The sequence below is a fragment of the Theropithecus gelada genome, chromosome 1 (assembly GCF_003255815.1).
Source record: "Theropithecus gelada isolate Dixy chromosome 1, Tgel_1.0, whole genome shotgun sequence".
Classification (NCBI taxonomy): Eukaryota; Metazoa; Chordata; class Mammalia; order Primates; family Cercopithecidae; genus Theropithecus; species Theropithecus gelada.
The window spans coordinates 63,397,143-63,409,260 of NC_037668.1; the positions used below are offsets into that span (position 1 = coordinate 63,397,143).

The following is a 12,118-nucleotide window of genomic DNA, read 5'->3' on the forward strand; positions in this document are numbered from 1 at the left end:
GGGCGCGGTGGCTCAAGCCTGTAATCCCAGCACTTTGGGAGGCCGAGGCGGGCGGATCACGAGGTCAGGAGATCGAGACCATCCTGGCTAACATGGTGAAACCCCGTCTCTACTAAAAATACAAAAAACTAGCCGGGCGTGGTGGCGGGCGCCTGTAGTCCCAGCTACTTGGAGGCTGAGGCAGGAGAATGGCCTGAACCTGGGAGGCGGAGCTTGCAGTGAGCCGAGATCGCGCCACTGCACTCCAGCCTGGGTGACACAGCGCGAGACTCCGTCTCAAAAAAAAAAAAAAAAAAAAAAAAGAAAGGGATGTTAATGGTCAGAGAAGGCTTCTCTGAGGAAATTAGGCTTAAGCTAACACCCTGAAAATTATGCATCAGTCAGACAAAGAGGGAGGATGTAGAGGAGGGCATTCCAGGAAAAGAGGACACTTTAGATGCTCCTGAGGCTGCATGTCATGAGAAAGAAGAGTAGACAGGAGGTTGGGAGGCAGAGCTATATCATGTATCGGCCATGAGGAGTTTGAACTTTGAGTGCAGTGGAAGACATTAAAAGATTTTAAGTAGGGAAGTATCATCTTCCAAATTATATTTATATAAAGGTCACCTCTGGCTGCTGTGCAGACTGGATGGAAGGGAAGCCAAAACAGAAGTGGGGAGGTCAGGAGGCTATAGTAGGACCCTGGAAAGAAATTATGGAATCTTGGACCAGGGTGCTGGCCATAGAGCTGGAAGAAATGAGCTGATTCAAGATGCAGTTTGGAAGTAGGTAGAAATAACAGAACTTGGAGACTGTCTGATTACAGGATTAAGGAAGGGGTCGAGAATGCTCTTCAGGTTTCCAGTCTGAGTGACTAGATATATGGAGGTGCCTTTTACTGAAATGGCAAATACAGGAGGAAGAGCAGGTTTTTAGAGAAAATCACATTTTCATGTTAAGTTTGAGATTTTTTTTTTTTTTTTTTTGAGATGGAGTTTCGCTCTTGTTGCCCAGGCTGGAGTGCAGTGGTGCAATCTCGGCTCACTGCAACCTCTACCTCCCAGGTTCAAGCAATTCTCCTGCCTCAGCCTCCCAAGCAGCTGGAATTACAGGCATGCGCCACCATGCCCGGCTTATTTTGTATTTTTAGTAGAGACGGGGTTTCTCCATGTTGGTCAGGCTGGTCTCCAACTCCTGACCTCAGGTGATCCAGCCACCTCGGCCTCCCAAAGTTCTGGGATTACAGATGTGAGCCACCACGCCGGGCCCAGGAACCATTTTCTCCCTGGATTTCTCAGGCACAAATTTTCTTTCTTCCCTTTCTTTCCTTTCTTTCTTTCCCTCCCTCCCTCCCTTCCTTTCCTTTTTTTTATAGAGTCAGGGTTTCACCATGTTGCCCAGGCTGGTCTCGAACTCCTGAGTTTAAGCAATGCACCCACCTCAGTCTCCTAAAGTGCTGGGATTACCGGCGTGAGCCATCGCCACCTGGCTGAATTTTCTTATCCTCAGTTGTCAATTCCAATTGTCTTTTCCATCTCTCCCTAAAAGACATGTAGGGAAACAAGAGGGGAGAAATATCTAGCCTTCCTGCTCAGTTCTCTTTGGCCCAGCAAAGGCCACCTTGCCTTGGGCACTGTTTAGAGAGTTCAAAGAAAGAGGCAAAAACACTTATCTTGAACCCATGGATAAAATGAAGTACACACAAACTCAGTTAAAGAGAAAGGCCAATCAAAGCTATAACAGGCTGGGCATGGTGGCTGAGCCTGTGACCCCAGCATTTTGGGAGGCCAAGGTGGGAGGATTACTTGAGGCCAGGAGCTCAAGATCAGCTGGGGCAACACAGCAAGACCCTGTCTCTACTAAAATAAAATAATTAACTGGGCATGGTGGCATGTGCCTGTAATGTGGCCCGGCTCTTCCAAAGGTTGAGGAAGGAGGATGCTGAAGCCCAGGAGTTCAAGGGTACAGTGAGTTATGATTGTGCCATTGCACTCTAACCTGGGCAACAGAATGAGACTGTCTCTAAATTTTTTTTTTTTTTAAAGAGTTATAATAGAAGGTACCATTTATATAAACTCAATTATCCTCTTCACCTGAGCTGAACCCAAACCACTTGGTAAGTTAACTTGATCAATTCACTAAGACTGAGAAGCCAGTGAGGGGACAATTGCAGCAGCCTCTCACTTTAGACCCAGAGGGTTTCCCTGGGATGGAGATAACCTGAAAATGAAATGCTCTTCAAGGTTAGATAGGCACTGACCTAAGAATGAACATTGAAGCTGGACAGCAAATCTTCAAGGCATTAAGATTTATTGAAAAACTACATACATATTAAAACATCTTTATACACATTTCCCCCATTATAAGATTACAAATATACAAACATAAGTATTGTCAAAGTCAACATCTTGAGTATTAGAAAACTGGCTGGGGGCCGGGCGCGGTGGCTCAAGCCTGTAATCCCAGCACTTTGGGAGGCCGAGGCGGGTGGATCACAAGGTCAGGAGATCGAGACTATCCTGGCTAACATGGTGAAACCCCGTCTCTACTAAAAATACAAAAAACTAGCCGGGCGCGGTAGCGGGCGCCTGTAGTCCCAGCTACTTGGGAGGCTGAGGCGGGAGAATGGCGTGAACCCAGGGGGCGGAGCTTGCAGTGAGCCGAGATCGCGCCACTGCACTCCAGCCTGGGAGACACAGTGAGACTCCGTCTCAAAAAAAAAAAAAAAAAAAAGAAAACTGGCTGGGTGCGGTGGCTCACACCTGTAATCCCAGACCTTTGGGAGGCTGAGACGGGTGGATCACCTCAGGTCAGGAGCTCAAGACCAGCCTGACCAACATGGCGAAACCCCATCTCTACTGAAAATACACAAAATTAGCTGCGTGTGGTGGTGGACACCTGTAATCCCAGCTACTCGGGAGGCCAAGGCAGGAGAATTGCTGGAACCTGGGTAGCCTAGGAGACAGAGCCAGCCTATGTTGAAAAGAAAAGAAAAAGAAAAAGAAAAGAAAAGAGGAAAGAGGAAAGAAAAGAAAAACTGTAGAAAACCTACAACCTAATTGCATCAATTAAATTGGTGTTCCCATCTCCCAATAAAATACTGGCACACTCTCTTCCACCTTCCCAAGTCCAGGTCCTGACACTGAAACCACAGTATTCACATGGAATGTTTTTCGAAAGCAGCATTGATGCTCAGTTCTGAGGGGAAAAACATTTGTCTAAAATTCTAAGAAGCTTGTGGTAGTTCAGGGCAAATGGAGAATGATGGCAATTCTCTTCAATAATATTTTTTTTAATTCCATGGTGGTCTTCTCTCAAAATTAGTAATGAAATACTGAAATGTCGATTGACTAGTGAGGGCAATGTATGTAAGCCAGGAGAATGCAATAAATAATGGTTATGTTTCTTCTTGTCAGACCCAGAAGGGAGGTCTTTGAACAACAGTGCTTCAAATTGAGAATTCAGTCCCAGGGAAGGTCTCTCTGCCTCATAGACTGTGGTGGACAAACACTGGATGTAACGCTTTATCTTCATCCCCAAGCTCCAGAAAATTAGAGCCAGTCTTTCTGACTTGGGTACCAGTTTAAGTCCTTATTAAGCAGCAAAAATTAATTCAAAATTTGATGCTGGCTTGGGAAGAAGCATACAGGAAAATGAAAGGGGTAAGAATAACACAGCAGCCCATCTATTGGTTCCTAGGTCCTCTGTCTAATAAATCTTGCTTTTGGCTGGGCACAGTGTGGTTCATGCCTGTAATCTCAGCACTTTGGGAGGCTGAGGCAGCTGGATCACTTGAGGTCAGGAGTTCGAGACCAGCCTGGCCAACATGGCCAGATCTCAACCTGTCTCTACGAAAAATACAAAAATTAGCCGGGTGTGGTAGCATGCGCCTGTAGTCTCAGCTACTTGGGAGGCTGAGACAGGAGAATCACTTGAACCCGGGAGGCAGAGGCTGCCATGAGCCAAAATGTGCCGCTGCATTCCAGACTAGGCAACAAAGTGAGACTGTCTCAAAAAAAAAAAAAAAAGAAAAGAAATCTTTCTTTCACTGAACCCTGGTCATCATGGTACATATATCATGGGTGTAAAGGAGTCATTGTGGAACTGATTTTCACTGTTTAATCTGTAAGGTCACACTTTTCCCTACTCTTCCTCTTCCAACCACTTCTATCACAAAGAGATATTAACCCAGAAAGCTGCTAGGATAAAATGTCAAATGTTTAATGGAAGAAGTGAAACCTAACCCAAGGCCAGGTGTGGTGATTCATGCCTGTAATCTCAGCATTTTGCGGGGCCGAAGCGGGTGGATCATTTGAGGTCAGGAGTTCAAGACCAGCCTGGCCAACATAGTGAAACCCTGTCTCTACTAAAAATACAAAAACTAGCTGGGCATATTGGCACATGCCTGTAATGCCAGCTACTTGGGAGGCTGAGGCAGGAGAATCGCTTGAACCTGGGAGGCGGAGGTTGCGGTGAGCCGAGATCATGCCACTGCACTCCAGCCTGGGCAACAGAGTGAGACTCCATCTTAAAAAAAAAACAAACCTCACCCAAGTATTCCATGAGTTGTTGATGTTGTAAATACTGCAGAACTGAGATCAGTGGCCAATCCAGGGAATAATACTAGGAAAAGAGATGTCCAGAGCTGTGCAGTAGAAAGAACAGGAATTTCTGTCTGCAATCTTATTGCATTGATTATGAAGGAAGGAAGGATCGTTGGCTTGAGTGTCAATTCCAACTTTCAGTGCTAGGAACTTCTCAAAGCAGTCTCAATGTAGATTTTGGCAACTTTGATGGTGTTAGCTCTCCAAGTATTTGAAGATGCTTCGCTTCAATCCTGAAGTGCTATCTTCTGTTTTGAGGCGCTTAGGTGAAGGAGAAGCCATGAAAGATGGACCCCTTCTCTTTACCTAGAGAGCAGAGGGAGTCAGAGCCAGCTTAAGACCTTCATACAAGTACTTACCTTCAATTAGCTCTCAAGCAACTCATAAATTGTGGATGATTAACAACAGAAAAAAAGAAAGATAAACTTTCTAGGCAAGTTTAAAAGTTGATTACCTACTAGGGGTAGCAATTCTCTTGTACCTTATCGGGGAGTGCAAAATTTCAACATTGCAGCATAAAGAGGTTAAGCCAGAATTTTTGTTTTTAAATGTAAATAAATAAATAAATTCTGGTTTGGAAAGCCACCATATTAGTTCTCAAATTCCATACCTGAGACTTAGACGATTCCTTTGCCGCCTCAGCCTTGACAGGAGAAAGTGTATGAAAGACAAAGTTTCTTGAATTTCGAGGAGCACTGGGGTTACGGTCAGAGAGAGCAGCCAGTTTCTGAAGCACAGCTTTGGGCTGGTTTAGCAGTGAGCCTGTCTTCACCTGAGGAAAGAAGAGTCATCTGGTATCAAATCCCAAGTGCCAACTAAAGAATGAAAAGTCTTTCCCTCCCTGCTTCCCCCTAGATATTGAGGGTACATATTCCTACCCTATTCAAATAGAAAAGAAATAGCAGACTCTTTGACATTAACTCTTTCCCTGCAGCCACCTCCTTCCTCTAATGACAGAGGCTATTCCCTAAGCTGGACCTGGGCATTTATAACCTGTAGACTATGATGTCAGATTAACAAGGTTCCCAACCAACCTGTTGAGCACTTCCCGGTCTGATGGCTTCAAAAGGATTTCTGAGCAAAGACTTTGATTCCTGAATAACCATAGGGCGACTGGCTGGAAAGAAAAGACAGAGAGGCCTATTCTGGGAAAAGCTGATTAGAATTACTTTTAACTCTAAACAAGTTAAGAAATCTTATAACTAAATCAATATGCTAAAGCCATGGGAACTCTGTTCTATATAATGGTGACTTTGAAACTCTAATAATTGGCTCCAAGAAGAGACACAACTAAGTTGAACAGTAATCATTTAAGAAAAACAGAAGTGGTAAGTGTATGGAATAGTGAAGAGCTTTTTGGAGTTAAATATTCCTGGATTCAAATCCCACCTCTAACACTTGGGTATACAATCCTGGGCAACTAAATAGAGAAAGCCAGAATTAACTACTCTGAGCCTTAGAACATAAAGTAAAACCAGCCACATATACTCACAAATACAGTCTCTACTGCCCAATAGTCTAAGGTCTAAGTACACGGTCTCCCACCACCTCTGAGAAACCTCTTTAAGACCGTATTAGACACAAGCTTATGATTAAGCTGCAATAGCTCCTGAAGGTTACAGTCACCTCCAAAGCTCTACCACTAACAATCCAGGGGGCTAGACCCTAAGGAGAAACAAGAGCTCACCATTCTTCTGCAGTGCTTTGGCTGTAACTTTCTTGGCCAGTATCATAAACTGACTGTCCTCCCCAATTTCTTCTTCTTCTTCAGCTGTAATTTTCCCCTGCTGTGCCTGAAAAAAAAATTATACAGCATTAAAAAAAGTCTATAGCCTTCCTAAATAGTATGGCCTGGATTGTGAATCTAGAGTTCCTGGGATATTTGTTTTCCTTTTTGCAGCCTTTGCTGCTTTAGACAAAAAAAAATTAATCTTAGACAAACACGAAGAGAACTGTCCATGGTATAGCCTTCTCAAAACACAAAAGATAGCTCGAGGATTAAAAAAGATAGCAATATGTTGCCTAAGATTTTGAAACTATCATGACAAGCTAAGTGACAGTCTCATAAACTAGGGTCAGAGTAGATGAACTCCTACCATGTCCCGAAGCCACTGCTCTCGTTCAATTCGCTCCTTCCTCCACCTGGCTTCTGACTCATCAAGCTGTTCTTCAGTCTGATCATCATCAGAGTCTCTGTGGAACAAGTCCATCTGGGAAGCATCATCTAAACAAAGAGTGAAGGTAATCAGCATTCGGCAGTCCTCACAGGAGAGGGTGCTTGGACAGACAAAAAATAAACCCTTATCATTTACTACATAATGATGTAAACTTTTCCCATCCTCTAACAGAAAACAACAGTTACAACTAGGTCTTCACATAGCCTGTTATAGTTTTGCTTGCCATTTGCCATCTGAAACTGGACAAATGTGAATTATAACTGTTTGCCTTTTTTTTTTTTTTTTTTTTTTTTTGAGATGGAGTCTCGCTCTGTCACCCAGGCTGGAGTGCAATGGTGTGATCTCCACTCACTGCAACCTCTGTCTCCCGGGTTCACGCAATTCTCCTGCCTCAGCCTCCTGAGTAGCTGGGATTACAGGTGCATGCCATCACGTCTGGCTAATTTTTGTTACTTTTAGTAGAGATGGGGTTTCACCATGTTTTTCAGGCTGGTCTTGAACTCCTGACCTTGTGATCTGCCCACCTCTGCCTCCCAAAGTGTTGGGATTACAGGCGTGAGCCACCACACCCGGCCCATAACTGATTGCTTTTAAAGACAACAACCAGGATACCTATGTTTTTCCATCGAAACTTTCTCATTCGCCCAGGACCATCGCTGTGCAGATCCCCATCAGCAAGGTACCTCTCTTGGTATAAACGTAGCTGTCGCTTATCATCATCCAACATAGTTTTCCTGCAACAGAAGAAATAGGGTGCTCAAAACAAGGACCATTCTGGCTGGTTATAGGGCTTGTCTTAAGATGTACCCTATTACTCAGAAGGGCTTGTTGGGATACTGACATGTGTATTTTCTTGATTTGACTTTGTAGTTCCTCATCAGAAGGAAGTACTTCATCAATTACGTCCTCTTCATATTCATCAATTTCTTCCCCATCATACTCATCTTCACTTCCCACATCACTTCCTGACACCTCTGCCTCATCCTCCAGGTATTTCCTCAACCTCCTAGAAAGCAATTTTGAGGATTAGAAAATGCAACGATGAATATACTCACAGAATATGGAAGCAGAGAAAAGCAGAACACAGAGCCACTTCTAATAATAATAAACATAATACATTTGATAATATTTAAATTTTTTTGGTAATAGTGTCCTACTTATGATGGTTTGACTTGATGATTTTTCAACTTTACGATGACATGAATGTGATATGCACTTAGTATGCTTCTCAATTTACGATGGAGTTACAGCTAGATAAGCTGAAAGTGCATTTTCAACTTAGGATGGATTAATCAGGATATAGCCCATTGTAAGATGTGGAGCATCTGTATTTAAAAGTTGATCACTTAATATGTCTTGTGTGCTAATAACTGTGCTTTACAGGCATTAACATATTATCTTAGGAATGGATACTATTATTCTCTTCATTTTACAGTTGAGGGAATTGAGCCTCTGAAAGATTAAATTTACCCAAGGTCACATAGCTAGAAGGTAGCAGAGCCTGGATTCAACTTAGATTGGGTGATTTGAAAGCCAGAAAACTCTTGATCTCTTCTACATGTATTAGAATACCTGCTGGAAGGTTCAAACTATTTTGTTTTGCATTTGAGCACACCAGCTTTACGAGACAAACTAGAGATGGTGTGGTGTAGAAAGGTAATAAACTGGGACCTTCTTACAGCCTAACAAATCTTGACCCCCACATCAGAAGGAAGACTGAGGCTCAGAGCTCCTGGTAATCAAAACGACTACTAGTTACTTCTTTTGACTTCAGCTCCCCCTGAGAACAAATCTGTTGTCACCCTGGATTCAAAGTCATCTTGGTCCCATGTGGTCCAAAATGGCAGAAGTTTGGTGGCTTTCTAAAAACTGATTTTTATCAAAGACCTATACTTATACTGTATTTTTTTTTTTTTTTTTTTGAGATGAAGTCTTGCTCTGTCGCCCAGGCTGGAGTGCAGAGACGCCATCTCGACTCACTGCAACCTCCACCTCCTGGGTTCAAGCGATTCTCATGCCTCAACCTCCCAAGTAGCTGGGATTACAGGTGCGTGCCACCATGCCTGGCTAATTTTTGTTTTTTTAGTAGAGACAGGGTTTCACCATGTCGGCCAGGGTGGTCCTGAACTCCTGACCTCAGGTGATCTGTCCGCCTCAGCCTTCCAAAGTGCTGGGATTACAGGCGTGAGCCACCACGCCCAGCCTACACTGTATTTTCTTAAAGCTAAGTTGTTCTAAATCCTAGGGTTCCTGGAAAATTCCTTCAGGGGCCACTAGTCACTAAGTTTCCCAAACTTCCCACTTACTGTCTTTGAACAGTTCAACTTTCATCTGTTATTCTTTAAAAGATTTTATTTGAACAAACAGCTCTGCAGATAAGAACCACTACCTTAGAAAAATCTATGGATGACCTAAAGCTGTATGAGAGTTAATTTGGCAGGTGACAAATTAGAACCCAAAGTGAATCTTAACAGAATGAAATTATGGGATAAAAGCAACCATATAAATCTAATAGGGATCAATATGATGTCCTATATGTGAATTCCAAATCATTCACATATAATATTAAATACCTATAAGAATCGTCTTTATAAAACTTTTTAACATCATAGGAAAATGTTTCTGGATATGCTAATTAGAAAAAAATGCAAAATTATACACATAAAAAGACTGTACAAATCTCAACTATATAAAAATATATGCATAAAAAAGATTAAGAGGAACTAACTAACTTTCATTTATATCCTGGATGGTGGACATGGATAACTTTTTATTTATATCTCTCTGTATTCTTTTTTTTGGGGGGGTTGGGAGGGAATGGAGTTTCTCTCGTCGCCCAGGCTGGAATGCAATGGCACAATATCAGTTCACTGCACCCTCCAACTCCCAGTTCAAGCAATTCTCCAGCCTTGCCTCCTGGGATTACAGGCACTGGCCACCACGCTTGGCTAATTTTGTATTTTTAGTAGAAATGGGTTCTCGCCATGTGGGCCAGGCTGGTCTCGAACTCTTGACCTCAGGTGATCCACCTGCCTCCAAAGTGCTGAGATTGTAGGCGTGGGCTACCGCACCTGGTTTGTATTCTTTTAAATATCCTAAAATAAATATTTTACTTTCATGACCAGAACAACATATCAAAAAAATAAGCTGGGCCGGCTGGGTGGGGTGGCTCATGCCTGTAATCCCAGCACTTTGGGAGGCCAAGGCGGGCAGATTGTGAGGTCAAGAGATCGAGACCATCCTGACCAACATAGTGAAACCCCGTCTCTACTAAATATACAAAAATTAGCTGGGTGTGGTGGCACGCGCCTATAGGCTCAGCTACTCGGGAGGCTGAGGCAGGAGAATCACTTGAACCCAGGAAGCGGAGGTTGCAGTGAGCCGAGATCATGCCACTGCTCTCCAGCCTGGAGAGCAAGACTCCGTCTCAAAAAAAAAAAGGCTGGGCCTGGTGGCTCATGCCTGTAATCCCAGACTTTGGGAAGCTGAGGCAGGAGCATCACTTGAGGCCAGGAGTTTAAGACCAGCCTGGGAACAAAGCAAGGCCCCATCTCTACAAAAAGTAAAAAGAATTAGCCAGGTGTGGTGGCACATGCCTGTAGTCCCAGCTACTTGGGAAGCTGAGACAGGAGGATTTAAGTTAAAAAGTGTCAAACTGGCCGGGCGCGGTGGCTCACGCCTGTAATCCCAGCACTTTGGGAGGCCGAGACGGGTGGATCACGAGGTCAGGAGATCGAGACCATCCTGGCTAACACGGTGAAACCCTGTCTCTACTAAAAATACAAAAATTAGCCGGGCGCGGTGGCGGGCACCTGTAGTCCCAACTATGTAGGAGGCTGAGGCAGGAGAATGGTGTGAACCTGGGAGGCGAAGCTTGCAGTGAGTGGAGATCGCGCCACTGCGCTCCAGCCTGGGCAACAGAGCAAGACTCCGTCTCAAAAAAAAAAAGTGGTAAACTATTAACTTGACTGTTAGGGGAGATTTTACCTAATCTAAGTTGAATCCAGGCTCTGCTACCTTCTAGCTATGTGATCTTGGGTAAATTTAGTCTTTCTGAGGCTCAGTTCCTTCAACTGTAAAATGAGGAGAATAGTACTCACTCATAATTTTTTTTTTTTTGAGATGGAGTCTTGCTGTATTACCCAGGCTGGAGTGCAATGGGGCAATCTTAGCTCACTGTAACCTCCGCCTCCCGGATTCAAGCAATTCTCCTGCCTCAGCCTCCCAAGTAGCTGGCACTACAGGCGCCTGGAACCATACCTGGCTAATTTTTGTATTTTATTTTGTATTTTGTATTTTTAGTAGAGAGGGTTTCACCATGTTGGTCACGCTGGTCTCAAACTCCTGACCTCAAGTGATACGCCTGCCTTGGCCTCCCAAAGTTCTGGGATTACAGGCCTGAGCCACTGCACCCAGCATAAGATAATATGTTAATGACTGTAAAGCACAGTTATTAGCACACAGGGCATATTAAGGGATCAACTATTTTTTTTTTTTTTTTTTTTTTTGAGACAGAGTCTTGCTCTGTCACCCAGGCTGAAATGCAGTGGTGCAATCTCGGCTCACTGCAACCTCCGCCTCCTGGGTTCAAGCAATTCTCTCTGCCTCAGCTTCCCGAGTAGCTGGGACTACAGGCGCCTGCCATCACATCTTGCTAATTTTTATATTTTTTAGTAGAGACAGGGTTTCACCATGTTGGCCAGGCTGGTCTTGAACTGCTGACCTCAGGTGATCCGCCTGCCTCAGCCTCCCAAAGTGCTGGGATTACAGGCGCAAGCCACCATGCCTGGCCTAGTGACCAACTTTTAAATACACCTGAAGGAATGGACATATTAATAACACCTACATTTGCCTTTTCAACTTCTCAGATCGATTCAGGAGTTCTTCTTCATCATCATCTTCATGGTCTTCCAGTGCCAGGTCTTCATTACCAGAGTCACTGTGTTCATCCTACAAAATCAGCATCATATCCAAATTAAGCAGAATAAAATGTGTCCTCCATGAAAAAAGGATTTATAAACATCTGCCCAAACACCTCATTCTACGAAATTGTTTCTGATAAGATGCCAAATTTAGAATTCTCAAGAACTGAGGGGAAAAAAACACTTGAGGGCAGCAATACATGGAGTTCAGTTGTGATTACTTTGTTCCCTTCATACTCACCTCATCAGTATCAAACTCATTATCATTTGAGATGAGCTGGAAGTCTCCAAATTCCTCCTCCTCGTCTTCCTCTTCCCTAAAATGTAAATCAATGAATCAATAAATAAGTTGTTGAAAGCAAACTACAAGTAGTCAGCCAAGTTAGGAATTTAAAAAAATTTTGTGTAATTTTTTTTTTTTTTCCTCTGAGACAGT

At 43.6% G+C, this 12,118-nt stretch overlaps 1 protein-coding gene across 4 annotated transcripts in view; it reads right to left on the reverse strand.

Moving 5' to 3' along the window:
- The window catches only part of CLSPN (claspin), a 51,561-nt gene that overhangs the window by 11,545 nt on the left and 27,898 nt on the right, over positions 1-12,118 (reverse strand). For 3 of the 4 annotated variants that reach the window (XM_025391991.1, XM_025391983.1, XM_025391966.1), the window contains 9 exons: positions 11,924-11,999; positions 11,607-11,710; positions 7,602-7,766; positions 7,373-7,494; positions 6,680-6,807; positions 6,271-6,376; positions 5,618-5,700; positions 5,194-5,355; positions 3,576-4,889 (listed from right to left, as the gene is read on the reverse strand). In XM_025391991.1, the coding sequence (XP_025247776.1) occupies positions 4,779-4,889; positions 5,194-5,355; positions 5,618-5,700; positions 6,271-6,376; positions 6,680-6,807; positions 7,373-7,494; positions 7,602-7,766; positions 11,607-11,710; positions 11,924-11,999 (1,057 nt within the window). In that variant the 3' untranslated portion in view covers positions 3,576-4,778. Of the gene's footprint in view, positions 1-3,575; positions 4,890-5,193; positions 5,356-5,617; positions 5,701-6,270; positions 6,377-6,679; positions 6,808-7,372; positions 7,495-7,601; positions 7,767-11,606; positions 11,711-11,923; positions 12,000-12,118 lie in introns of those variants that run through there. The other variant, XM_025391974.1, reaches the window with a different exon arrangement.